Raw genomic sequence first — 26,643 nt, 5'->3', positions numbered from 1 at the left:
CACGTCTACTGTTCAATGAGTGGCTGACTGTTAGCATTTACTAGCTAGCTAACTAGAGAGAGAGCGAGAGAGAGAGAGAGAGAGCGCGAGAGAGCGCGAGCGCAGCTGTTGGTCACTATTTTTGCCGCACCAATCCCCCAGACAACAGGCAGGTTTCACACCGAGGTCTGTGAGTTTGCTGTGATCTAAAATAAACGCTCCTGTAACTGCCGGCGTGTGCGACACTCCTGTGTGACGGAGCAAACGTGACAGAACTGAATTCACAAAACACTCACTCATTAAAAAAACGTAACAGTCGTTTGATTTAATTATTTAGATTATTAGATAATTGATGCGCTGCCATGTGTTAGGATTATTGTGGAGGGAAAAAACAAGTGCTTGTGAAATAAATAAAAAAAATTAGATGCATTTGTAAATTAAAAATGGTTTGTGCAAGATCCTGCAGATTTTATTAAAAAATTTAAACTCAAACATTTATGATTCATACTTTATGATTTATCAAGGAAGTATTCTTAAATAAAATGAATTCATAAAAAGCTTGATTTTATATTTTATAATTTAGTCTGTTTAGACTTTAGCATATGTTTTTAGGGAACATTTAAATAAAGATAAACATTTAATAAAAGAAGACAATTTACAGTTTTAATAAAATCATCTTCAAACTTGAACACATTTTATTTTTGAATAATTCGGTCCTTTTTAACACTTGCATTTTGATCCTTTATTTAAAAACAAAAATGATTTTGATTTCAGTGCTCATACTCTCGCACAAATCGAACCTTCCTCTGCTTTAATTCTTTCTTTCCCTTTTTGGAAAACAACACAGTGTGAGCAGCAAAGTTATGAACTGAAACATCAAACATTCATACATAAAAATTTACAATTTTTTATTGTAACATACGTTAACTTAAACAATTTCCAAAAAAAAAAACAAAAAAAAAAAAAAGAAAAGGGACCGTCAATACCAAAATGTTCATCGATGTTTCTTCAAAAGGAAAACTTTAAAATATATATCTGAAGACTCGTTATTATTAAATGCAAATACAGTCATATAACTTTTTCATTAAAACATAGACGCTTCATTGTTTTAGAAAAATACGGACAAATTTCGCTGAACTTTGTATAAATGCGTAAAAATATGAAGTATATACTGACGTGATTTAGGATCTTATTTTAGACCTAATTGTGTGTTGTTTTTTTTTTTGTTTGTTTTTTTTTTTTGCTTCCGTTTGGGATTAAATAAAAATATTAAAAACAACAGAACACAGCCATCTACACAGCCACTGCATATAAATTAAAAAATGTTAAATATCAAAAGTTAAAAGAAAAAAAAAGCTCTATATTTTCATTCGATTCTCTTCTCTTTCCTTCCTTCATTCCTTCTTTCCTGATCACATGCTTTTACAATCTGAACTAAACTCTGTAAATGCTCCAAAAATATATACGAACACACACACACACACTCACACTCACACACAAACACCCGCGCATACTGTACACACACACACACACACACACACACACTCACATAGTCTATAACGCAAAACCACATTTCTAAATAGGCATGTGACGATATTACAATTTTATATCACGATAATTGAGAAGAAGAAGATCGTTGGACAGAAATCGATCTGATGAGGAAAGAAAACAGGATTTTGCAGAGGGGGAAAAAAATCTCCAAATTGTATGTGTGTGTTCACGCTAATAATATTGCAAGTGATGAATATCGCGGTATATCGTATCACTGATTATCGCCGCATGCCTACTTTTAAATAATGTGTCTAAAAATAATCTACCTTCAAATTATACCGTGCACACGAGAAAGTCCGCCAAAAAAAAACAAAAAAAAAACAAACATGTGCTGGATATAACAATATCATTTAGAACAACTGACTAAATATATTCATATTATGTATATAAAATATATATTTTTTAAACATGTTTTTTATTCAAATACAGACACAAAAGTGCCATGTACAGTTTAGTGTAAAATAAAACCACAGCTTCATGCACCACCACATAAATAAATAGACTACAGATTAATAATATATTTCAATAAAACCTCCAATTAATTAAGACAAAATTCCAAAATCACTACTTTTTATTCCCGAGGTAAACTCTAACACTGTTTAAAAAGTCCTTTAAGGCATCTGACTACATTCGCTTGCTCATCCTGAATTCAGTCAACACCACGGTTCAGGGCGTACGGGGGTGATGAGGGGAAGAACGTCCGAACCCGCGCGGGCTCGGACCACTACATGTGCAAAAATCCAGTGCAATAACCAGTTATTAACCCAAAAGAAATAAATAATTACTAAATAAATAAAACCAACAAACACCATGCATAATATCCTATAGCTATTTTACAACACCCGCGTATCAGAACGATTCCTTTCTAATTTTACAAACAGAGCTTCAACACCACAGCTGCTCACGTCCACGTGATCATTTCCACGTGAACCGATTAAAAAAAAAAAAAGATTCACCTCGAAGTGTCGGCTAATCACGCCACAACTAAAACATCGCTCGTTATCTGACCGACGTTCGGTCACGGAGCAAGGGGACAAAAATATACACAATTATTATTCAATTTAAAGTAAAAAAAAAAAAAAAAAAAAAAAAGAAATTCACACACACACACAGAAACACGCTGAAGACATAGTTGTTAAATTTGTACCACACCCTGGCGTGGCATTCTCTAATCTCCTAAAAACACGAGCAGGTGGTGTTCCACAAGGCTTCAGAGACGGGTAATGCAATAAGACTGGCGAGTGCCTCTTGTTTTTTTTTTTTTTAAATGGGAACGGTGTTTAGATCAGAAGGAAGACACATACACACACACACACACACACTCTCACCTCCCACTGCGTGCACACACACATACACCCCCCCCCACCCCCCCACGACAACGTCAGAGGGTAAAATTGTAAGGCAGCTGTTCGCTTCTGTCAATTAAAAGTGCATCGCCAAACGTATCCAGTTATCCCCTCCTCACCGACACACACACACACACACACACTCCAACAGGCCGTCCATGCACTTCACACTGGGTACGGCTTGGCTCAGCACATTTTTTTATTTTTATCCCCCCCCACCCCCTTTTACCAACGACTGTGCTTGCTTCAGCTTTCACAGAGCCCAAGCGAGTCGTAAATCACGGTCAGGATGGGGCGGGGCTGGAGGTTGGGGGCGGGTGGCGGGGGACCTGCTTGGGCTCGGCTACGGGACTCTGCGTTTTTTTCACTCCACCATTTTTTCGCTCTTAATTCCAGTCGTCCTTTGCCTGTGTCTGAGTCTGAGCGGCGTGTTGTAAAGGCCGTCCATACAACCGCAGAGAATTACGGGGCCTACGCCGCACGTCCTGAAGAACTCGCTGAAAAGGCGAAACAATCAGAGGACCACAATTACATGTCAGAAGAGCTTGGCTTGCTAAGTTGTTTAGAAAGCCACGGATGACCAAAAGCTGCTCCAGATGCAGCATAAATGAACCTGGAAAATAAAAAAAAAAAGTAGTGTTGCCACCTGGGGATGCGCTGCTCTTCACAGGTGAAATCAGCACTCCTGATTCAAATCATAAAGAACCTGAGAATTAGCTGCTCAACCCATGGAGAACCTGAGAATTAGCTGCTCAACCCATGGAGAACCTGAGAATTAGCTGATCAGACAGGACAAAACAGACATTCGCTGAAGTGAACATTGTGACTTGTCCAGAAAACGAACCCTTCGAGTCCTAAAAGGAAGGCCTGTCATCTGATAATCAGCTGATCAGTTGAACACAATATCATCAATAGAGATAATATGAAGCTCTTCAGGGTAGTGGGTCCCCAGAACCCTTCATATTGGGTACAACGGTAGTCTTTAAGGCTCAGTTACATAACTTAAATGACTTCATTTTCTTTCCCAGGTGAAATATTTGAGCAAAGGAACAGCAAAAGTACCCTTTTATAGTACCACTTCTGTGATGAGCAATGGTTCCGTTTAATGGTTCCGTTTAATGGTGCAGTTTAAGTTTAATGGTGCAGTTTAATGGTGCAGTTTAAGTTTAATGGTGCAGTTTAATGGTGCAGTGTGAATATTAGGTCACAGGTTAAATGTTTCTGTACTGTGGTGAATGATGTCTTACCTGAGTTTGATGATGCATCAAGTCAAGAAGTGGACAAAAATAATGGCTAGCCCGATATTAATCAGCATCACTAATGCCACCAGTATTGAGTTAGGACCCTGCAGGAGAGTGACGACATTACGTAAGAAATGTTCAACCAGTTTTTCAGAAATGTGCATTTTTCAAAAAATTTCTTCTGAAGGCTTTGTTACACAGTTCAGCCTAACATGACTAACATATTAATCCAAACATCATCCTAAATCTTAACCCTCAGCTTGATGAAAAATTGGCGAATCTTTTATTCAAAGAGAAATTAAGCAGATTTGATTTGAGCACACGGAAAGTCTTTCAGCTTTACCAAATTAACCAATTTAAATGAGACACCTAGAGATTTTCTGATTAGTCGGGTGTGTGTGGAGGTCACTCACTGATTCTTCCTCAACCACGTCCGTGGTTATCTCCATGCTTGCTTTCTTGGTTTCTGATAGACTCTTTGGCTTCAGAGAATCTTGTTTTTTCAGCTTGGGCTCTGGCTTGACATCTCTGGTCGTGGTGAGCTTGGCGGGAGGCAGGGAGGGTGTAGGTGTACGGTATTGCTTGACAGGGGGTGTCGCCCTGACGAGGGCAGTCTGATTTTCTTGCTTTTCCTCCTCCTCCTCCGGCTCCTCGGGTGGGATGGACACTTCCGCCTTCACGAAGTAGCTGTGGTACTGCGAATGGACCGCGCCGTTTCCGGGACTTGAGGAGTTGGCGACCGGCGCCAAGGGCTTATAGGACGCAAGAGAAGAAGAAGACACCGGTTCCTGCTTCACTTCCTGTTTGGCCGGCACCCTGGGGGCGGTTTTGGGGACGACGCTGGCCGCTAGGCTCTCCACTACGCTCTCTTTGGTAGATTTTGGTGCGCTTCGGTTGAAGAAGGATTTCTTTTTGCTGGGTGGGGGTGAGGGCGGAGGAGTCGGACCCGGGCTGTGGGTGGGCGTTTGGGGGGGCGTAGTGCCCTTGCGATAGAAATGAGGGCTTCCTGAAGGAGTTTTCTCTTTTTTCTCTTCGATGACTTCTTTAATCTCTATCGGTTCGCTGGAGAACTTTTGCTTGATGTAATCAGGGCCTTTAAAGGAAATACATACCGTGATTATGCCAAAAATATATTGAATATATGAAATAATTGATCTACAATGAGAACAGGAATGCTTTCAAGATGCCGCATTGCATATTCTCCATGTTTACTGAGAAGATTAATTCAAATGACCCATTCCTTACTAGATTTACCGACAACATGAAGTTGATTAAATATTTTTCAATATGGCGGAAGCCATGGAAGTTCCATTAGCAGTCGAGGTGAAGTGAAATTGTAGTGTTTTCTTTGGACTTCACCAAGACATCTGAGGAACATGTTGACATTCCTGATCATTCTGTCTCGCTTCTACTGTAACTCTGTGTATGAAATACCTAATAGCTATGGGCTAGCTAACTCATTCGCCTTAGTCGTTAGTTAGGAATTGCTTGGTGCCCCGATTTTTCAGTTGCCTGGCAACAGTATTCTAACCACTCGAATGGTATTGTGTATTCGTCTTCCTATGTCGAAAGCATAAATTCAAGAGAATTCTACACAAAGCGCTCACTCGCTGTCTTTTCCGTTCTGACCCTGTCTTTGTTGAGTTCCGTCAGTGTTTATACACGGCAGGAGAGTCCGATTCTGCTTTACGAATGGAGTGTAAGCCTTCACGCATTCTTCAGATTCTTCACGGAGCCGACACGGTCGTGCAGCTGACACGGGTGGGCTTTCTAGAACCCTTACTGCGGCGAGTCCAGATCCGGCCATAGATGGGCCTGTAAATCACTCTGTTTATCCGACACTTCACACAGCCGACACACCGAAGAGCTGGAGGAGAACTGGTCTTATACAAGAGGTTGAAAACTCATTCACCAGAACTTTTTTTTCTATTAGGAATGAAAACATTTTGCTGAACTGAAGTGCACCATCAATATCAACAGTCAACCGTTCGAGTCCTGAAAGGAAGGTTTGTGGTTATTTTTATACGGGGGTTTGGTAGGTCAAGCTACAGCCTGAACTGTCCTCACTGAGAAGCAAAAGGTCACTGGCGTTGGTTTAAAGTTTTTATCCTTTCCAATCCCATACATAGGATTTGTGAAAAGTGTTAAAACTACAGCCCTCATTCCGGAAAAGTTGGGACAGAATGTAAAATGCTAATTAAAACAAAGAGGAGTGAAGTGTAAATGTACTTTGACTTGTGTTTAAACAAGAAACGTATAAAGACGAGGTATTTGATGCTTTAACTAATCAACCGCATAGTTTTTTGAAGGTAAACGTTTATTTTGAAATTGATACACACAACAAGTTCCAAAAAAGTTGGGACGGGGCAGTTTAGGACTAATAGCGATGTGAGAAGTTGAAATAAGAAGGTGATGTGAAACAGGCGAGGCGATCGTCTAATCATAGAATATCAGGAGCCTCCAGAAAAGGTCGAGTCCTTCAAGAGCAAGGACGGGTCGAGGCTCACCGATCTGCCAACAGATGCGTCAGTGAATAATCCAACACTCTGAGAAGAACGTTCCCCAAAGACAAATCGGTAGGATTTTGGGCGTTTCACCTTCTACAGCGCACGATATAATTAAAAGATTCGAGGAATCCGGTCAAATCTCGGTGTGTAAAGGGCGAGGCCGAAAATCGCTTCTGAATGCGCGTGATCTCCGACACCTCAGACGTCACCGTCTTAAAAACCGTCATGAGTCTGTAATGGAGATCCTGACATGGGCTCGGGAATACTATGGTAAGCCTTTTTGTCACTCGACACCATTCGCCGCTGCATCCACAGATACAAGTTAAGGCTTTACTATGCAAAGCAGAGGCCGTACATCAACACTGTCCAGAAGCTCCGCCCACTTCTCTGGGCTCGGTCTCATCTGAGATGGACAGTAGTACAGTGGAATCGTGTTTCGTGGTCCGACGAGTCGACGTTCCAAATAGTTTTTGGACAAAACAGCCGTCGTGTTCTCCGGGACAAAGAGGAAAAGGACCGTCCGAGCTGTTATCAGCGTCAGGTCCGAAATCCGGCGTCTGTCATGGCATGGGGGCGTGTCAGTGCTCATGGTATGGGGGCGTGTCAGTGCCCATGGTATGGGGGTGTGTCAGTGCCCATGGTATGGGGGCGTGTCAGTGCTCATGGTATGGGGGCGTGTCAGTGCCCATGGTATGGGGGCGTGTCAGTGCCCATGGTATGGGGGCGTGTCAGTGCTCATGGTATGGGGGCGTGTCAGTGCCCATGGTATGGGGGCGTGTCAGTGCTCATGGTATGGGGGCGTGTCAGTGCCCATGGTATGGGGGCGTGTCAGTGCTCATGGTATGGGGGTGTGTCAGTGCCCATGGTATGGGGGCGTGTCAGTGCTCATGGTATGGGGGCGTGTCAGTGTTAATGCAGAAAGATATGTAGACATTTTGGATCAACACATGCCTCCATCCAGAGCAGGACAACACCACACCACATTCCGCCCGGATTCCAAGCGCATGGTTGCGTAAGCAGAGAGCGCGGGTGCGAGCATGGCCTGCTGCAGTCCTGACCCGTCTCCCATTGAGAACGTGTGGCGCATTATGAAGCGCAAAATAAGGCACCGAAGTCCCTGTAGAGTTACACAGCTGAAGAAATGCATAATGGATGAATGGGGAAAATTCCGCTCGCTGACTGCAGTCTTCACTCAGCGTCCAAACGCTTAATAATGTTATTAAAAGAAAACCTGATGTCACACAGCGCTAAACAGTCGACTGTCCCAACGTTTTTGGCGTGTGTTGCAGTCATCAGATTTGAAATGAGTGTGTATTCTCAAAAATAAATTTAATTCACCAAGTACGACATCAAATAATGTGTTAATAATGTGTTTTCAATCCAGTACAGAGTGAACTGAACTATTTTTGTTTGTTTTTTTTGCATTTTCCAAACTGTCCCAACTTTTTCGGAATTGGGGTTGTAGTCGACCTTCACTGACTTGATCATTTGTGGAACGGTGATCAATCAAGATTCCCCAATCATAACCCTAAACATCTAAAGTGAGTAATATCGCCAGTTAACCAAATTTCTTTGGCTACATCAAGTATAAATCTCTGAAGCCTGATCCCACACTGATCCTGTGTCAGCTTTATCAAGGACAAATGTGTGAACCGATGTGAGGTCAGAGGCGAGACTAGCATGCGCGGTTGTTTTCACAGCCTACACAAACACTAGCTGCATTGTGTCTCTTGGCAGCGATACCCATACAGTACTGCAGTGCCTGAATCTGGACAAGACAAAGGAAGCTATTACAGCAATCCAGGAAGGGCAGAGAGCAGGGAGACAAACCTGCCCCAAAGGATGATGTAATCGGTGTGTGACGGAGAGAAAAACAAGGAAAAATGCTAATTTAGTGTTTTTCTATTCTATAATTCAGATTTACAGGATAGATGATAATTGCACACAATTTATTCTAAAAACTATTTTACAATATAATTGTAATATTTCTTAAAATTAGCTAGAGAATAATTTAACTTAAAATGGGATTTTAGACCAACTTTTTGTCAAATTAGAGCTTTGAGACCACATGTTAGGTGGATTTAATGGTTTACAGCTAGCTATTAGATGGATTTAGAGGGTTTGTGAACAGTTTTGGTAGAATTTTGAGACCAGCTATTAGCTGAGTTAGGGTTAGGGTTAGAGTTAGGGTTTGGGTTAGGGATAGAATTTGGGTTAGGGATAGGTGTGATTAGGTGTGATTATCAACTTGGTATTAAATATTGGTTGGGTTTGATACAAGCTGTTGTGTTTGGAAGTTTGAGGCCAGACTTCTTGTGGGTTTGAGGATCTGAGACCTGCCGCTAGATTATTTTTAGGGTTTGGAACTAACAGTAGAATCTGTTTACACCAGCAACTGAATTGGAGAATTGGTGGTGTGAAACAAGCAGTGGAAAGACTTTGGGCATCTGAAACCAGGGACTGAATGGTGCTTATGGTTTGAAACTGGTTGTTGGTAGGTTTGAGCTTTTGGAATCAATTATTGGGTGAGAAAGTAGATTTCAGATCAGACATTGGCAGAATTTAAGGGTTCCTGATATGCAAAAAAACATTTTCTCTGCAATCTCGAAAGTGGAGGTGTTGAATGGAACTGAATGGAAATCTCAATATTCTCAATATAACTCAATATAAAAGCGACGCTGTAGAATCTTCTTGACGCGCTGAATTGAAGTGGACCCTCACACTGTCCTGAAATAATGAAAATAATCGCCTCACTTTTAAATGCAGCACGAACTGACGGCCGGTCATAACAGCAGAAAAGATATGCAAATGATATGCGTCCTCCTTTCAGAACTCATTTGCATTTACATCTGCTTAACGTTCTCTTCCTGAATAAAGGCGAAGTCAAGACCGACACAAAGCCAAGGACATAGACCTGTGGAGCTTGTGTTTAAATGTTTGTGTGCCAATGTGGGTTTTATCATCCAGCACTTTTATGTAGGCAGAAATTTACACCGAAAAACATAAATATCACCAATAAAATCTGACCAGTTCATAAAGAACGATGGAAATTAGTTTTTTGAATAAATGGTGATGTCAGGGATGTAAGTCACGTTTGGACCCTAGTTTATATGCATGCTTGTGACTTTACGCAAGATTGTGTGTGTGTGTGTGTGTGTGTGTGTGAGGGGAATACCTGGCTGACGGAAGGAGGGCGAAAGCTCTCGGGCCACGGTACGAGCCACGTCTGAATCCTGGCATGCTGCGAGCGCTGCCTGGTCTGCAGCTTCTGCTTTAGCTCTGGCGTGGGCCGTTCTGGGAAAAAAAATGTTTTTATTAGTTTATAAAAGAACGTTAAAATACAATGTGCTGACCAGAGTGTGTACAATGAGGTCAAATTCATTCAAACCAACATGAAAAGGAAATTAATAAACAAATACATTCGGCTCATAATGAAAAAACACATGTTTTATTCCTCTTATACCACTGTCATTTGCCAACGTTCAATTTTTATTTGCTAAAAAAAAATGTATAGTTATATTTAACGTTGTGGAACGTCACTGAAACGAGTCAGTTCCTGTTCTCACTTACGTTATAGCAGCTATCAACACTCGTCCCCTCACCGCCCTCTCTCTGCTCTGTCTCTTTATTCCCTCTCTCTTTCTTCTCTCTCTTTCTTCCCTCTCTTCAACTTAATAAGACAAAAGAAGTGTAAACTCCTCTGTGATGAAGCTGTGGGAAAACATAAAGTTACAGCTTCACCTCTGACTGTTACACAGCGCTGACACTGGAGACTCCTTCCTTAAAATGTTTCATAAACATCTCCTTTCTCTGGAGAAAACTCCAGCATATTAATGAACGAGCTGTTACTATAGAAACGATAACGCATTCATATAAACCTGTGAGTCGCGGCTGCGCTACAGTCCGAGCCGCTGTTATAGAAAATTAATCGACATCTTTACCAGCGACCAATCAGATTTATAATTTAACGTTATTATTAAATTATGAAATTACTCGCGCTTGCTTCAATTCTAATCCGTCAAGATTTCAATACATTTCTGTATCGTTTAACTGAAGTCAGAGTTGTGGTGTCATAAGCAGAGTCGTAAATAGGAGCGTGAAAAGCGCAGGCGTGTTTTTTGGGGGTTTTTCGGTTCTGGTAGGTGCGTAGGTGCGTCTTCTGACTGACGGGAAGAATTTAATCTCCACGGCACTGATGAGGAGAGAGAGAGAGAGAGAGAGAGAGAGAGAGAGAGAGAGTTCAGTATGATGCTCGCTCAACCATTTTTACGAGTTAAATGATCTTAACACAAAAGTCCTAAAGCTACAAACATCACTACGCCTTGAAGAGCGATGAGAATGTCCTCGCTGAACATCGCTCGGTGGAGATGAAGAGCACACATGCGAGTGTGGAGAAGAAAAAAAAGCACACACTAGTTCATCTCGCTGTACTGTTGCATTCTTTATATTTTCAATAGGCTGCGTGTAACAGGGTACAGAGCAGAGACGGAGACGGAGATCATCTCCTTGGCGACAGATGGAGCAGTTGCAGAAATTCCGAGGTTTTAATTTGGCAGCAGTCCCCCCAACCCAACACACACACACACACACACACACACACACACAATCCACCCACTCTCTCAGTGTTGCAGATAAAGATGTCAAGACGAGCACATCCTCGCTCTGTCGTTTAGAAACGCTTGCATCGTCCTCTCTGTGTCTCTCTTTCTCATATTCACAGAATAAACAGAGCAAACGTTGAGAATGAGCCAGTATTAAATTGTCACCAGGACGATTACTGATCGTGTTTAGTACTGAAATAATACTGCATGAGTAAATAAAATGTCACACTGACAGTCCCGTCTCTCTGCCGTGTTTTTCACACGTTCCTGGAACTCGTTCGCTGAGAATACTGAACAGAACTATGACGATAACGATGATGATGATGATGACGGGATCCTCTCATCGGAGGCGTCTGAACGCGATCCTGCCTTGAAGTACGTGCAAAATAGAAGACACTAGGTAGTTTTATTGATCAGAGCCACCCAGACCTCAGACCTGCCCAGGCCACAGGCCTCAGTGGAATCTGTTTTAGTTCTAACTATGCTATTACGTAAGTGAGAACCGGAACTAGCTTGTTCCGTGGACGTTCCTCAACGTTAAACGTAACTACAAATGGATAAAGCGCATGACATATCGTCCTTTAAATCACAAAAATGTTGTGGCGTAAGAGGAATAAAACACGTCAGGGTGTGCTGTTAAAGGAAAACGATCAGCTTCAGTGCGCTAGCTCTAACCCGAGCACAACGCGTTAGAGAGAGACATTCCGAGGACCCGTGCTCTGTGTGTAGATGTGTTTACTGGACTTTTGGTGCCGGATTATGTGAAACACCTCCCCACGGTGTTCAGGTACACAGACACGAGACGCTTCCGCTTCGCCGAACACAAATACGATGCAACAGATTCAGCGGCGGATTACAGACTCGTCAATCTGTGCAGGTTAATCTCTCCAGAAACACACTGCGCAGAGCCTGGGGCAGATGAAGAGATCCGAGCTCAGTGTAATTACACGATTAATCAGGTATCATGGGATAACGAGGACACTGTTGCGAGGATACACACTTCTCACGGTGCTCCGAAATCACGAGGGTTTAACAAAACTTTAACTAGAAAAGAACAGGCTACTAAAGAGAGACGTCCCAAGTACACATCACACAAAATCCTGTGTCGCTGTGTGGCATTTCCAAGTCGATTCTGTCCCCACTGACCCCTCACCGTTCCTTATATGGTCAAAGCGTCCTGTTTTTTGTTTTTTTCTATAGCGCGGTAAATTATGAACCCTTTTGTTCTACACTGTGTTTAGGTTTTTGAACTGAACGAGTCAATTTATAGATCAGTGACTTCCAAAATATGTCATAAGAAGCAGGCAGTTATTTATATAAGCACCGCATTTGTACATATTTATCCATATATATATATAATATATTTATCCCAGCTCCTTACTGTAAGTGAACTCCTGTCAGGTTGAAGTGTAACCAGTGTTTTAAAATCTCTTTTTATTAAATCCTTTATTGTAATCTTTATTTCCTAAAACTTAGCATGTAGTCCATTTGTGCTGAAATATTCTCAGTATCCAGACACTCGGTTTATTATCATTTACGTTTTCTCTAAATAAACCGTTTCCCACGCGAGTCATTTATCTCCGAAGAAAAAAAAAAAACATCTACATTATTACACACACACACACACACACACACACACACTCTGAGGGTTTTATCTGGAAATTTTTTTTGAGTAGTTTTGACTTTGTTTTTTTTTTCCCCTCTTTCATTAACTTGAATTTGTGAAATATATAAACCTGAATAATTAATTAGTTTTGTTTGTATGTTTTTTATGCCATGCAAATGAAAACAGATTTAGTCGTCTATTACCTCGTTTGCATTTTTAATGAAAACTAATACAAAAAAATGATTATTGTATGAATATATACTTTCAGCAGGTTAAATGACATTTTTGATCAGAGATCCAAGTATCGTAATCCGAGTCCAAAACTGGGGTCAAAACACCAGCAGACAAAAATCCCCGAGGGGAAGATCATTATTAATAGTCATAAATAATCAGGCAGGGGTCAGACCCAGGAAAACATGACAGTAAAAACATTTGGAAGTGAAAAAGCCCGAGAGACGGCGAGGAAGTGGAATAAATACAAATACAGTTCTTTATTAACGTGTAATTAAACACACGGAACAGACCGAGCACTACGGCAGTAACGTGTACCCCGTATCGGCCTGGACCTTCCTTTATCTTCTTAACTTTCATTTATTTCTTTATTTTTCACGTTCAGTGCAACTGTGTTAAAAAGCAAAACCAAACGCCGCACTATGCGATGTGACTGCTGATTTATTATTGCCCTGAAATAGAGTTTAAATGCAGAACAACACCAACAGAGAAAACTACCATGGCAACAAGGACAGGAAACACTGACCATATAAGGCAATGCAGGACATCCCCGAGCACAAGACGACTGGGACAGGATTCGAGATGACGTAACACTTAACATTTAAAATTATTAATACTTTAGTTAACATTAATAAATCCTGAGGGTCGGCATTCATAAAGTTAACTGCTATTTTTAAAAATGTTACTTAATACATGAATTCTGTCCATGCATAAATATACATCAATTAAATTTCATCATTTTGAAACAGGTGAACTCAGGTCAAGGGGTATAAATATTGGCACCCTCTGTCTAGCCTCACCTATGCCAATTAACCGCTACAAATATTAATTATCTCATATAGTGGACTCATTTAATATAGTGTTTTAAAAAATCATAGATTAATACAAACTTTAATTATTATAGCATTAAATATGCATCGGTATTTAATACAGTATATAAATCACGTTAAAGGAACCTTAATGTACACTTAATGTGATGCTTTTTAAAATGTTATTAAAGCAAACAGTAATAAATAAATAAATAAATAAATAAATAAATAAATAAGCAAACTATTTTCCGGTCTCATAGCCACGACACCGAGAGCCAGTTAGTGAGTTTTTCAAATCATAAAACGTCTTGAATAGGAAACGCGAGAACAATTAAAATAATCAGTGAAAAAAACAGCGTGAAAGCGTGCGTTAGAATAACGCGGTAACTTCCGATTAGCTTCATGGTTTAAAACTAACTCTTCATTAATTTGAGCATTTAAAAGTTTCTCTGTGGAAAACAAACACAGTGAAACGCTGACCAGCTTCATGGACATGAATAGCTGCTTGAGTGCAGGGGCCACACACACACACACACACACACACACTCACACACACACACTCACTAAACATGCTCAGTCTGCTGAGTGCTCCAACAGATGATAGGCGCACACAGATCGACTACTGTATCAGTCGCAGCGTTTTATTCTCGTCAGCGCTGAGGAGCCAAATCCTGCCTTGCCTTATTTAGTCAGCAAGCAGCGAGAGAGAGAGAGAGAGAGAGAGAAAGAGAGAGAGAGAGAATGTCTGTCTCTCACGCTCTCTCTCTTCACATTCCTCAAGTCCCCCTCAGTGCTTATCTCTGCTCTCCATAACAGCATTCAAATGCACAGAGAGAGATTTAATTCGTAGCGCTGCTCCGGGCCGCTCTAACTGTTTCAATAAAACTCGCATCAAGACGACATCACAGTGCGGCTCCTGTCATTTACCCCTCAGCACTGCTGAGTCCTGGATACTGATTGGTCAGAAGATGTTGATTAATCTTCTAGAACAGCAGCTCTGACATATTAACGTAGACTTTGTACGGCAGACGCTCCGCTAATACTAACAGATTAAAAGACGTGTGTAATCGTTGATCTGTTAGGAGACGTGTATTTATTTAACATGTAAGGAAGGAGTCTCCAGTGTCAGCGCTTTGTAACAGTCAGAGGTGAAGCTGTAACTTTAAGGTTTCCGACATCTTCCGGACAGAGGTGTTTACGCTTCTTTGCAGTAACAGGACAATCTGTTTTTATTTATTTATTAATTTATTAATGATAATAATAATTATTATTATTAATTTGAAGAGAGAGCGACAAAATAGAGGCTGGTGAGGTTACGACTGTTTATAGCTGCTATATGATAAAACATATGACGTCGTACTTTCATAAATAAAAACTGTAACTGTTGGTGAATTGCTGTGGTGTAAGAGGAATAAAACACTTGGGGGCGTGCTTTTATAGGAAAATAATCAACTTCAGGGAGGTTACAGTAACTCACACCACCCTGTCACTCAGTATTTTACTGTAATACACACACACACACACACACACACACACACACACATACTGTTTATTCAGTAAAAATAGTTTCATAGCAATAATAATAATAATAATAATAATAATGTTTATAATGTTTTATTTCTAATGAGCTTTTTAGTAGCAAAGTTAGCATAATGTGCTAATATCCAAATATTAACAGCTTGTAGCTTGCTAATTTGCACGTTATCACAAAACCGAGTAGTAGCTTTATCCAAAAACGCTGACGTAGCCAACAAACCAATTAGTTAACGTATAAAATTTCACTGTGAATTAGCATAACTCACATCTCAAAATACAGTTTGGGAACTAGCGAGGACCAGCTAGCGCTGTCTCATTCCTGGGATGCTAACAGGCTCGACTAGCTTTCGGTCATTATTAGCAGCATTAGCATTTATCTGTGAAGTATTCATTTACACTCCCTGATTTAGCTTGCTAGGCTAATTCACGCACTAAAGCTGCTTATAGAGTGAAAGACGAGGGGAAGAGCATTCTAGCTATTCGGCTAGATATTTGGTTTCAGAGGTGATGAGAGGCTTAGTATATTTATAGAAGGGAAACTAGCATATCTGCGTGTGCTAACTGGTGAAGCGCTCAGTTTAATGTGACAGGAAAAGTTTTCAGTATTTATATAGCATATGTACAGCAGTAGCACACTCACAGCTAGCCATTAATGCTACCAAGGTGCAGTTACAGATTTTTGCTGTAAGAAAGTAGAAATAACAATACAATACTGATTCATGCCCGTGTGACTGCGGGATGCTAGCTGAGATCATAAGATCTTAACAAGCCATTTAACAGATTAATGTTTTGTTAGTGTAAATATCATGCTAGCAACTGTTAAACCCTGCAACACTAGCAAATAGCCAGCTAAAATTAGCCAACGAGTTCCAGCACTCTCTAATGTTAGCAAGAATGATAAAACGACACGGCATGGTAAAAATTAGCATTGGGAAATAGTTCTGGGACTTTGTGTACATGGGCATGTTTAAGAGGCGAGGTTTTGTGTACATGGCTACGACTGGGACGATGGTTTTGTGTATATGGGCGTGGTAGGGAGGCGGGGCTTGATGTACAGGGTAAAGTTAACACAAAGTATTATATCAGAGGAAGAAATCTGTGTACATGGATGTGATTGGGAGGCGGGACTTTGTACAAATGGATGTAATTGGGAGGCGGGGCTTTGTGTACATGGACGTGATTGGGAGGCGGGACTTTGTGTACATGGACGTGATTGGGAGGCGGGGCTTTGTGTACATGGACGTGATTGGGAGGTGGGGCTTTGTTCACATGGATGTGATTGGGAGGCGGGGCTTTGTGTACATGGACGTGATTGGGAGGCGGGGCTTTGTGTAAACGGATTTGATAGGGAGGCGGGGCTTTGTGTGTATGGACTTTGTAACTGAGTAACCGTTAAAGACAATCCTGCATTATTTGGAGCAAGTCATGTTTGTGTGAAAGCCGTAATTCAGACAAAACAAGCCTGATTAAAATCTCGTGTCAGTATTGTACAGACAGGAGTAGTGTGATGATGATGATGATGATGATGATGATGATGAATAGTAAGTGATGTATTGTGCAGTTTGAAGTTTCCCATGCAGCTGCTCTCAACGCCGCTGTGATTTCATCACTAACACATCCGCTCAGCTCTGCATTGATTAGCTGCTCAGAGAGAGCTTTAGCCTGGGGGCTAATAACGGCACTCATGTGAACACACTATTCTATTCAACAGGACGGATCTCTCTCTCTCTCTCTCTCTCTCTCTCTCTCTCTCTCTATCTCAAAGTTTCCCCTCCTCCCCTTTCTCTGTAACTCTATATCCTTTCCTGTCTGTCTCTCTGTCCCTCACTCGTCCTCTTTATCTCAAACTGTCTGATTCCTCCCCAAATCAGATTTTTTTTGTTTGTTTGGTTGTTCGGTCGTTATGTTTTTAAAGTGTCTGAAACACAACACCTGAACAGGTCTAATCTCCTGAAGGAACCCAAACTGTGGCCAGAAAAGCATGGCTGACGAAATGAAACCGAGTGCTTAAGACACCAGATTAATCACTTAAAACAAGACGCAGTCTAATGTCTGCCAACGCTAAACAGAACGATATTAAACTGATCTTAAACAAATCCTAACAAAATACAATCTTTCATCGATTTCAACACGTGCGAGATTCGTCCTTAACAACACGTACACGTTAGGTTAATGACCAACACGTACACGTTAATGATGCTATTTGGTGTCATTTTATCTTTGGCTTTTAATCGTCACAGGTACGTAAAATGACGAGCACAAGCATGGAGATGACGTTGATTTCTAATTTCACGTGATCCTCAGCGGATAAGCACTCACCACGTCTTCCTCTCCACAGAGCCCGACGTATAAAGTAGATTATTTGAAGTACGATGTCCAGGTACTTTAATTTATGGTTCAAATTAAACGTAATGTTTCCTCCTCTTTATTTCCGCGCATCTCCATCTCTTCCTGTCTTCACTACCTCCTGAAGTTTATGGAGGTTCTGTAAAGATCTGGCTCTACCCACAATTCCCACGGGTCCCTAAACATCTGTCATTTTTTACGTCCTATTATTTTTATTTGTTCCTTACTCAGCAGTGTATAGAAGAATAGCAGGAACGTTTCCCTCAGGAAAACGTTCATGAATGATTACGCGACGTCGGCGTGATTCTTCAGGCTGAAGAGAACCTGGTTAGTGTTACAGCAGAAACGATCGGGATGTTTTCAGGATACATGACGTTATGACGGTATTTCGCTCTGCTGATGTTTACAGTGTAACACACAGGAAAACATTCTATAAATAATCGATTAAAAAGGGAACCAGCGGGGAACTTTTAGCGCCCAATCAGCTACTGGCTTCTCTAAGATGAAGTCCGATGACATCAGTAAGACTGACAGAAAACGGTATGGTGACAATCTGTGACAATAACATCATCAGTAATATCATCATGTTGGCGAACTTGTCACCCCTACCATATTTTTTCCCAATGGCGTGCACTCACCTGGAGGTGGCGATCTCCACTTTCGTCCTGGCGATGGCGGCCGCTCTGATTGCACCTTCAACAGCACGCTCCACCTTCTGTTTGGTCTTGGCGTTCTTCAGCGGAATGAGCTGCTTCTTGATGCCCCTCACAAGCACGTTGTTCTTGTACTTGCCCTCCTCGCGGGAGCCGTCGGGAAACACGGTGCAGCCATAGCCGTGGCGTTTGTTGTTGGCCCACTCGCCCTCGTACTTCATGCCGTTGGAGCGCTCGCTGATGCCGAAGCCGCTGCGCTTGTCGTTCTTCCACTCTCCCGTGTACGACTCGGTGGTGGTTGCATCAACGTTGTCCTCGGTCGGAGCGTTGTCCTCGTCCTCTCCGAAGCTGAGCGTGGAGTTGGCGTCGCTGGAGCTGATGTGGCTCATGGCGGCGTCGCTGCGTGCCGAGCTACGCTTACTCGAGATGGAAGAACGTGAGTCCGACTTCCTCAGCTGCCTCAGGCTGCCGAACAGTGAGCCACGCCGGAACAGACCTTTCTTCCTGCCTGAGCTGAGCTCGCCGTCGCTGTGGACATTGAGGACGAAGCCCCCGCGTGTCCCCGCCGGACTGTCCGAGGAGCGCTCGTTCAGGACGGAACCGTTGCTCTGTTCGCTGCGCAGGGAGGCGAGGGAGGTGCGCAGCGGCGAGCGGATCACGGCAGCCATGCCATACGGCACGCTCTGTCTCACGCCGTAGCCGTGACGCATCCCGCCCATCCACTGGCCCTGAAACGTACCTGTCAATCACACATACAGGGGTTAAATAGCATCTTAACACAACACACCAGCTGTCTAGCGTTAAATATACATTCGCTCATAGAAAACCTCACCACATCAACGATTACACACGTTTTTATTGTACACGCCCCTGTGAATCAGCCGTTACTATAGAAACGATAACGTATAAGAACCAGCGCGTTAATATAAACCTGCGCTACTGTCAGAGCCGCTGTTATAGAAAACTAATCAACACCTTCTGACCAATCACAGTCCAGAATTCAACATAATAATAATAATAATAATAATAATAATAATAATATAAAGCAATATATACTGATATTGATCCATTACCAGAAAGCTTTCATTAAAAGCAAATTTTAGGAAGCAAATAAAATAGATGACGGATTTATTATTATAATATGAACAGATCCGCTTTATACCGTTGTCCTGTGTGTTGAAGATTCTTCTACAGACTCACGGGATAAAACTACACATCAACATATTCAACAGGAACGATAGTGTCATCGTGGTCATGACCCCGAGCTCCTCTCGAGGGGACGCTGTCTAGCTGAGGAGCGATTCTGTGCTTCATAAAATCCCGTTCTGAGGACATGATAAGGACAACGGTCCTCTAAGGACACGAGCATCACGGCCTGCTCACCGGACCAGAGTTCTATAAAAGTTTAGAAGACAAACCTCAGGTTGTGATGATGTTATAGTGAAAATGAACCCAAAGAAAGTCACGATATGAAGAGTTTCCTATCAGCACATGCTAAACGCTCTGCTCTGCGTTGTGTGTAACTGGAGCTGTGGAATGACGAGTGTGTGGAGTGGACAGTCGTCGCTGCCATTTCTCCGTCCTGAACACACAGCGCTATTTTAAAACATGGAAGTAACCCGAGATGTGGAGAAATTTGTAGCTTAAGCCAATCATAACTCTGGTTTATTCACAAAACAAGGTTCATCTTTTCCGCTGGGACGACCTGTCTCCCTCACGCCCCCTCGGACCTCGTCGATAATGTGGGCTGAAGCTATGAAAGAGGAAGTAGATTTGTGTAGTACAGCTATTATATTTTATATATATATATATATATATATATATATATATATATATATATACGTACGTAACACACAGATTTGACAAGATCTGAGCCCTAATTTCATATTAATCTCTGATTTAAAAGATTTATACAACATAATTACTATGACACATCACACCACAGCGGTTTTAGTATTCGGGGACTGTGATTGGTCAGAAGGTGTTGATTAGTTCTCTATAACAGCAGCACTGACGGTAGCACAGCTGCGACATAAATCGCAGGTTTATATTAATGCGCTCGTTCTAATACGTTATCATTTCCATAGCAACAGATCACTCACAGGGACGTTCGTAGCGGACGCTCCAGTGATAATAAACGGATTAAAAACACGTATAATCGTTGATGTTTTCTGTAAAGAGACATTTATATATATAACGTGTATGGAAGGAGTCTCCAGTGTCAGCGATTTTTGTAACAGTCGGAGATAAAGCTGTCATTTTAAGTTTTCCGACATCTTCGGGACAGACGCGTTTACGCTCCTTTGCGGTTTCTCGGAAACACGACAAGCGTTTTTGGTTATTTTTTGAGAGAAAAAGAGAGGGCTCGTGAGGGAGTGAGCGTTTATAGCTGCTATAATGTGAGCGAGAACAGGAACTAACTTGTTTCATGGACGTTCTACAACATTAAATGTAACTATAAATGGATAGAAATGCTAAAAGTTGTAGTCGCTGGAAAACTGCTGTGGTATTAGAGGAATGACGCACTACGGGACGTGCTGTTAATGGGGGAAAAAAATCTACTTTACCGTGGTAACTTTTAGTAACTCTGCTTCATCACACGTCGTCTTGCTGTAATTATTAAAATATTCATTTCTATTCGATTACACAACACGCCGCGACATTCATTCATTCCGTCTCATCGACGTTATACAGTCGTGTCACGTTCTATGCGCACCATTTTAGAACGCAATATCACAACAGAAAGCTTGATTTAATATCTTCTAAGAAACAGATCACAAGTTTCCCCCGAGTATAAAAGGCCACGCCCATTACCATTACTATACACGTGGCTTTACGTAGTCATTTCAGCACACGATCATTTCATTAACTCAAACGTTTCCAATCTGCTGAACTCAAACGCCAACCAAACCCGGATCGATGCTGATCTTCAGCTCCGTGTCGGTTCACAGCTACTCTGATCTGAAGTGTAGCAGATGTTACTATTATTACCCGTGACCTCTATGACTGACCGGTCCAGTCCAATGCCATCAATCATACAGCGCGGGTCCGACTCAGATATACGTGTAAACACTTTTAAACATGACCGCGAAAGTTCGAGAAAGCGGGCATAAAAACAAACATCTCACAAACGCAGGAATAAACTTAGTCCTAATATACATTCGTATATACACTACAGTTTTATATAACGTTATATTACATACCGTATGTAGACTGCATACGCAGGTTATATACGCATTTATACAGGACTGCCATGGAAGTCATTTAAATAAACCAGTCATTATATACATACTATTAATTATTACAATTCATTTGCATTTTAGCCTTATATAAAGTCTCCTGACCTTTATCCTTACATGACATTCTCGTAAAAGCTTCTAAGAAGTGTTATTCAGTCTTAATACATGCACATAGGGTATATAAATTTATATGTGTTAATACTTATTTCATTTACTATCCAGTCCTTATATGAAATCTTATATGCCTTCATATGTTATTTATTAATCACTATATACATAGCCTTACTATACAATCTTTAGATATACAGCCTAATGTATTCTTATAAAGTCTCATATAAAGTGCTTTACTATCTTATATAGACTAAGAAATCTTAATCTTATACATGGACACATACGCCTTATGTATAAAGTCTCACATATAATCCAATGTAATTGTATATGGAATTCTATACAGTCTTACATGAGGTATGCACTCTTAGTCATATGAAGTCATAGTCCTAATATGTAGCCTTATATGGAGTTATATACTGTACAATCTGATATATAGTCTTATGTAGTCCTATAACTGACACTTCACTAAACAGTATTACGCTGTCTTGTACTAGTCTTACATGCAGTCAGTGTTATGTAGTCTTATATATGTTATGTCGCTGTATGCAGGCTTATATGCCGTCTTAATATGTCACGTAATGGAATTATATACAGTACAATCTGATATGTAGGCAGCCTTATGTGGTCCTATGTAGTCTTATATAAGTTCACGACTAACACGTCAATAAACTGTCTTATAAGACGGTCTTATCTTAATACGTAATCTTATCCAGTCTTGATATTCTGTCTTATATGAGGTCATAGGCTGTACATAATCTTATAGTATGATCTTGCTGTCTTACTATTCAGTCTTATGAAGGCTTTTATGAAATGTTATGTAGTCTTATTTACATTTAAATATGCAATTTTAGTCTTATATGCAGTCATATAAAGTGCTAATATGTAGCCTCGTATAGAGTTATATACAGTACAATCTGACACACAGCCTTATGTAGTCCTATGTCATTTTGAATAAGCGTAAGAATGACATGTGTGAGTTTTAATATGTGGTTTTATAAGTATTCATAACCAGTTTTAATGTTCTGCCCTATATGAAGCCTTATAGCGTATGTAATCTTATATGCAGCCCTGTGCCGTGGGAATATGCAGTCATTATATACACGTACACGGGCTTACTATTCAGTCTTATGTAGCCTGTGCAGTCATATAAAGTCCTAAAATGTAGACTCATATGGAATCATATGCAGTATAATCTGATATGTAGCCTTATGTAGTTTTAAATAAGTTGAAGACTCTCCGTTAAGCTGTCATATGTCGCTTACTATGCAGTCTCCTATGTCATTTTACATCCAGTCTGATTAATCTGCCTAATATAAAGTCTTATACGGTACACAATCTTATGTGCAGCCTTAAGACTTATATAGTACTATATACTGTATATATTCATATATATATATATATATATATATATACATATCTTCATCTAGCTTTATGTACTTATATATAGATAGATATTCTTATATGGAGTCTTGTATATAAGTTTATATAGATTCATCATATGAGTGACATTTCATCTTCTGCTTTCAGACGTATTGCAGTGTTATGGTTTAGTCTTATGTAGATATATCTTTATACGTAGCTTTGCAGTCTTATATAACCTTATGTCATCTTATAAAGTCTTATACGAAGTGTTTCGTATAAGCTTATATGCACGAGTCATAATATTGACATTTCATCTTCTGTCGTCTCAAACAAATTGTCTTAATATATCATCTTATGTAAAATCTTTATAAGTAGCCTTGTGCTGTTACACAACCTTATGTAGTGTTATAAAGTCTTGATGACATGTTAGCTATAAGCTTGTATAAATATGACTGAACTGTTTGTTTATATTCAGTCTTATACAGCGTGTAATCTCATTTGCCCCAATAATATTTCAGTCTTAATGTTAGGTGTTATATAAAGTCTTGATATGTAGCCTCATACAACCTTATGTCATCTTACATAAGTCTTGAATGAAGTGTTGTATAAAAGCTTATATAAATGACAGATATTTCATATTCTCTCTCCTGTAATAGCTTGCAGTATTACTATTCAGTCTTACATAAAGTCTTTATACTTCGCCTTATACGACCTTATGTCGTCTTGTAAAGTCTTATATGGGGTGTTATATATATATATATATATAAGCTTATTTAAATTGGTCATATGACTCACATACTCTGCCTTCTGAGATATACTGCAGTATTAATATTTAGTCTTACATAAACTGTTTATATGTAGCCTTATACGACCTTATGTCGTCTTATAAAGTCTTCATGACGTGTTATAAGGCAGTGCAATCTTAACTCGTGTATAGATCATATAGACATTAAGAGGCCTCAGGTGACTGGAGCTTCAGCCCCTGAAACTCACCCCCGTCCCCGTAGGTCTCGACTCCGTAGCCGTCCTGCAGCCCGTTACTCCACGTGCCCTCGTACCTGGCGGAGGTGTTGAGACTCTGGCGCACGCCGTAGCGCCCCTTCAGCCCGTGGCTCCACTCTCCCCGGTAAAGCCACCGGCCCTTGGCCTCCACACCGAGTCCGTGCCGCTTGCCCTGCGCCCAGTGGCCCTGGTACGTGTTGCCGCTGGGCCACGTGTAAACGCCGACCGCCTCGAAGCCGTTGCGCCACGAACCCGAGTACTCGCCCTGGCCCTTGGGGCCGGTGCAGACGCCGTGCCCGTGGGCTTTGCCGTCCGCCCAGCCTCCGCAGTACGTTCCGCCATCGTCGAAGTCGAACCGGCCGCCCGTCATTCAGCTTCCAACAACAAAACAAACCGCGCGCGCCTCGGTGGCTGTGTCGTAGCTCGGCTGATCAGACGCGAGGATTCGTGATAAAGGGATGAATTCTGAGAAAGCGGTGCCTGGAAAACGGTGAGAGTCGGGTATCCGCGCGCATCTGGCTCGACGTCGGTGGAGGGGAGCGCGTGCGCACACCGGAGGCCGCACGCGCTGTCAGCGCCGTTAGTCGCTTTATGGTCCTCTCTCTCCCTCCGGAGCGCGAGAGAGGAGGAGAACGGAGCAGAGACCAAAAGTAGTGATGAGGGGAGACTCGGGAACGAATCGGTTCCTTCCCCCCTCTTAAATGATTCTTTTTAAGTGAATCTTTTTTTTTTTTGAGAATCGGTTCTCAAGCGCTAATGAATATTAATAAATAACAATAATAATAAAAAAAACCCCGTCAAGAACAGTCTCCTACTGATTCAGGGGATCTGTAACTTCCTGAGACTTTTTCCAGAGTCAAAGTATTTCCAGCAACTCCCTCATTTAATGAACAGCAAAACATGTACAGTTCTAATCATTTATTCCATAAATTTGAGCTTGTTATTCCTGAACTTTCCACTCATCCAGATGTGGATCTGAAACACTGTGCATTACATTAACACAGACTTCCTGCTTTTATTCAAACGGCAGTTAGGTTAAAGTTTATTTAGTCTGTTTTTGTTTTGTTTTGTTTTGTTTTGTTTTTGAGTGTTGAACCAATTTCAACACAACTATGAAAACTCAAAAAAAAGAAAGAAAAAAGCATAATAACATTTGACACTAGTTGATAGTAATCTTCCTCACTTTCAAGTAATTTAAAACAAACAAACAAACAAACAAACAAAAACACCATCGTTCGAATTGACTGATTGTTGAAATGTGAAAGAAACCATAACAATGCAGGGACAATGTGTGTGTGTGTGTGTGTGTGTGTGTGTGTGTGTGTGTGTGTGTTTTAATCAAGTTCAGATATTTGATTTATAATAATAATTATAATATGAAATATAAGACCATTTCAGGATTTTGTGAAAGGAATGGTCTTAATTAGGAAATCTGTACATTTCAATAATGCTTTGTTTAAAAATACATGACGTTACTTTTAAACATTTCAAAACACTTTACAGTGTTCGTTACGATGATTAAAAGAAGTGTAAAGGGTTTGGAAAGCTGTTGGGTTTTTTGATATTGAGCTCTTTTTAAAATATTAATCTCACCGCTTTTGTAATACAGTCCCAGCCAGACTTATTAAACAATAAATCTTTAAAGTTCACAGTCAGGAGTGTAATACTGTTGTGGGATTGTAAGTGAATTATTTAAGAAGATATCAAAGCCTTCATTAAGGGTTCTCGAATGTTTTATAGTCAAAGAATGTTTAAGTGTAAAAATAATTCCATGAATCTTCTCAGTATGAATGTATTTTTACAGACAGACTAACACAATCAGGCGGATTATTTAAATCCACACGACAATATTTTGGTTTTTTATTGGAGCCAGTGAAATTTCTGAACTGTCCATGGAAACCTTTTTTTTTTTTAATCAAAATTGTCATTACTTTACAGTTAAAATTATTTATAGGCATAATAACTTCAACATAATGAAATGAGAGAATCATAAGGCCAATGTCTATGCTTCATGAACCCCTGGGAGGCCTGGACATCACACTGAGAACCATGAGCCTATGCTTCTTGCTTCAAAATCGGTTTGATTGGAAATGATGAACTCTGAGTTTCAGCTAATGCACAGCTAACAGTCTAATCCTAACATTTCTATATTTCTTTATAGGTATAAACACTGGGGTTGACTCCTGAGGTTGACGCTCATCTGTTTTTTTAATAGCATCCTAGAATAATTTATATTTGCCACAATCCTGTGCATGTGAGTGAAAGACAACACAACGTCTCAGACTTATTCCTTCCGGAATAATACATTCTAACGCTTCTCCAGATGACCAGCAGGGGGCAGTAATTACAGCTGTTCACTGTTCACGTACAGTATTTATATCTTATATAAGGTTATGAATATTAACACAAAATCCTAAAGATCGTCATTAACCTGATTCACCTGTTTATTTCAGACGGTTTTAGGGAGATGTAGGGTAGCAAAGAGGTGGCAAGAGCACAGTCAGGGGTGGCAGCTGATTACAG

The 26,643-nt window shown here is 40.8% G+C and overlaps 1 protein-coding gene across 3 annotated transcripts in view; it reads right to left on the bottom strand.

The window, feature by feature from the left end:
- The window catches only part of jph1b (junctophilin 1b), a 30,328-nt gene extending 4,976 nt beyond the window's left edge, over window positions 1–25,352 (bottom strand). The window contains exons 1-6 of one of the 3 annotated variants that reach the window (XM_053651422.1): window positions 24,112–25,352; window positions 18,392–19,145; window positions 9,800–9,918; window positions 4,531–5,210; window positions 4,124–4,221; window positions 3,064–3,489 (exon numbers count right to left, since the gene is read on the bottom strand). In XM_053651422.1, coding sequence (XP_053507397.1) covers window positions 4,141–4,221; window positions 4,531–5,210; window positions 9,800–9,918; window positions 18,392–19,145; window positions 24,112–24,490 — 2,013 coding nt within the window. In that variant the 5' untranslated portion in view covers window positions 24,491–25,352 and the 3' untranslated portion in view covers window positions 3,064–3,489; window positions 4,124–4,140. Of the gene's footprint in view, window positions 1–3,063; window positions 3,490–4,123; window positions 4,222–4,530; window positions 5,211–9,799; window positions 9,919–18,391; window positions 19,146–24,111 lie in introns of those variants that run through there. The other 2 variants (XM_053651423.1, XM_053651424.1) reach the window with 2 other exon arrangements.
- Between the last annotated feature and the right edge of the window lie 1,291 nt (window positions 25,353–26,643).

Source organism: Ictalurus furcatus, chromosome 20 (assembly GCF_023375685.1).
Source record: "Ictalurus furcatus strain D&B chromosome 20, Billie_1.0, whole genome shotgun sequence".
Classification (NCBI taxonomy): Eukaryota; Metazoa; Chordata; class Actinopteri; order Siluriformes; family Ictaluridae; genus Ictalurus; species Ictalurus furcatus.
Note: the sequence above shows the minus strand (reverse complement) of the source record. Positions and strands in the feature narration are given on the sequence as shown.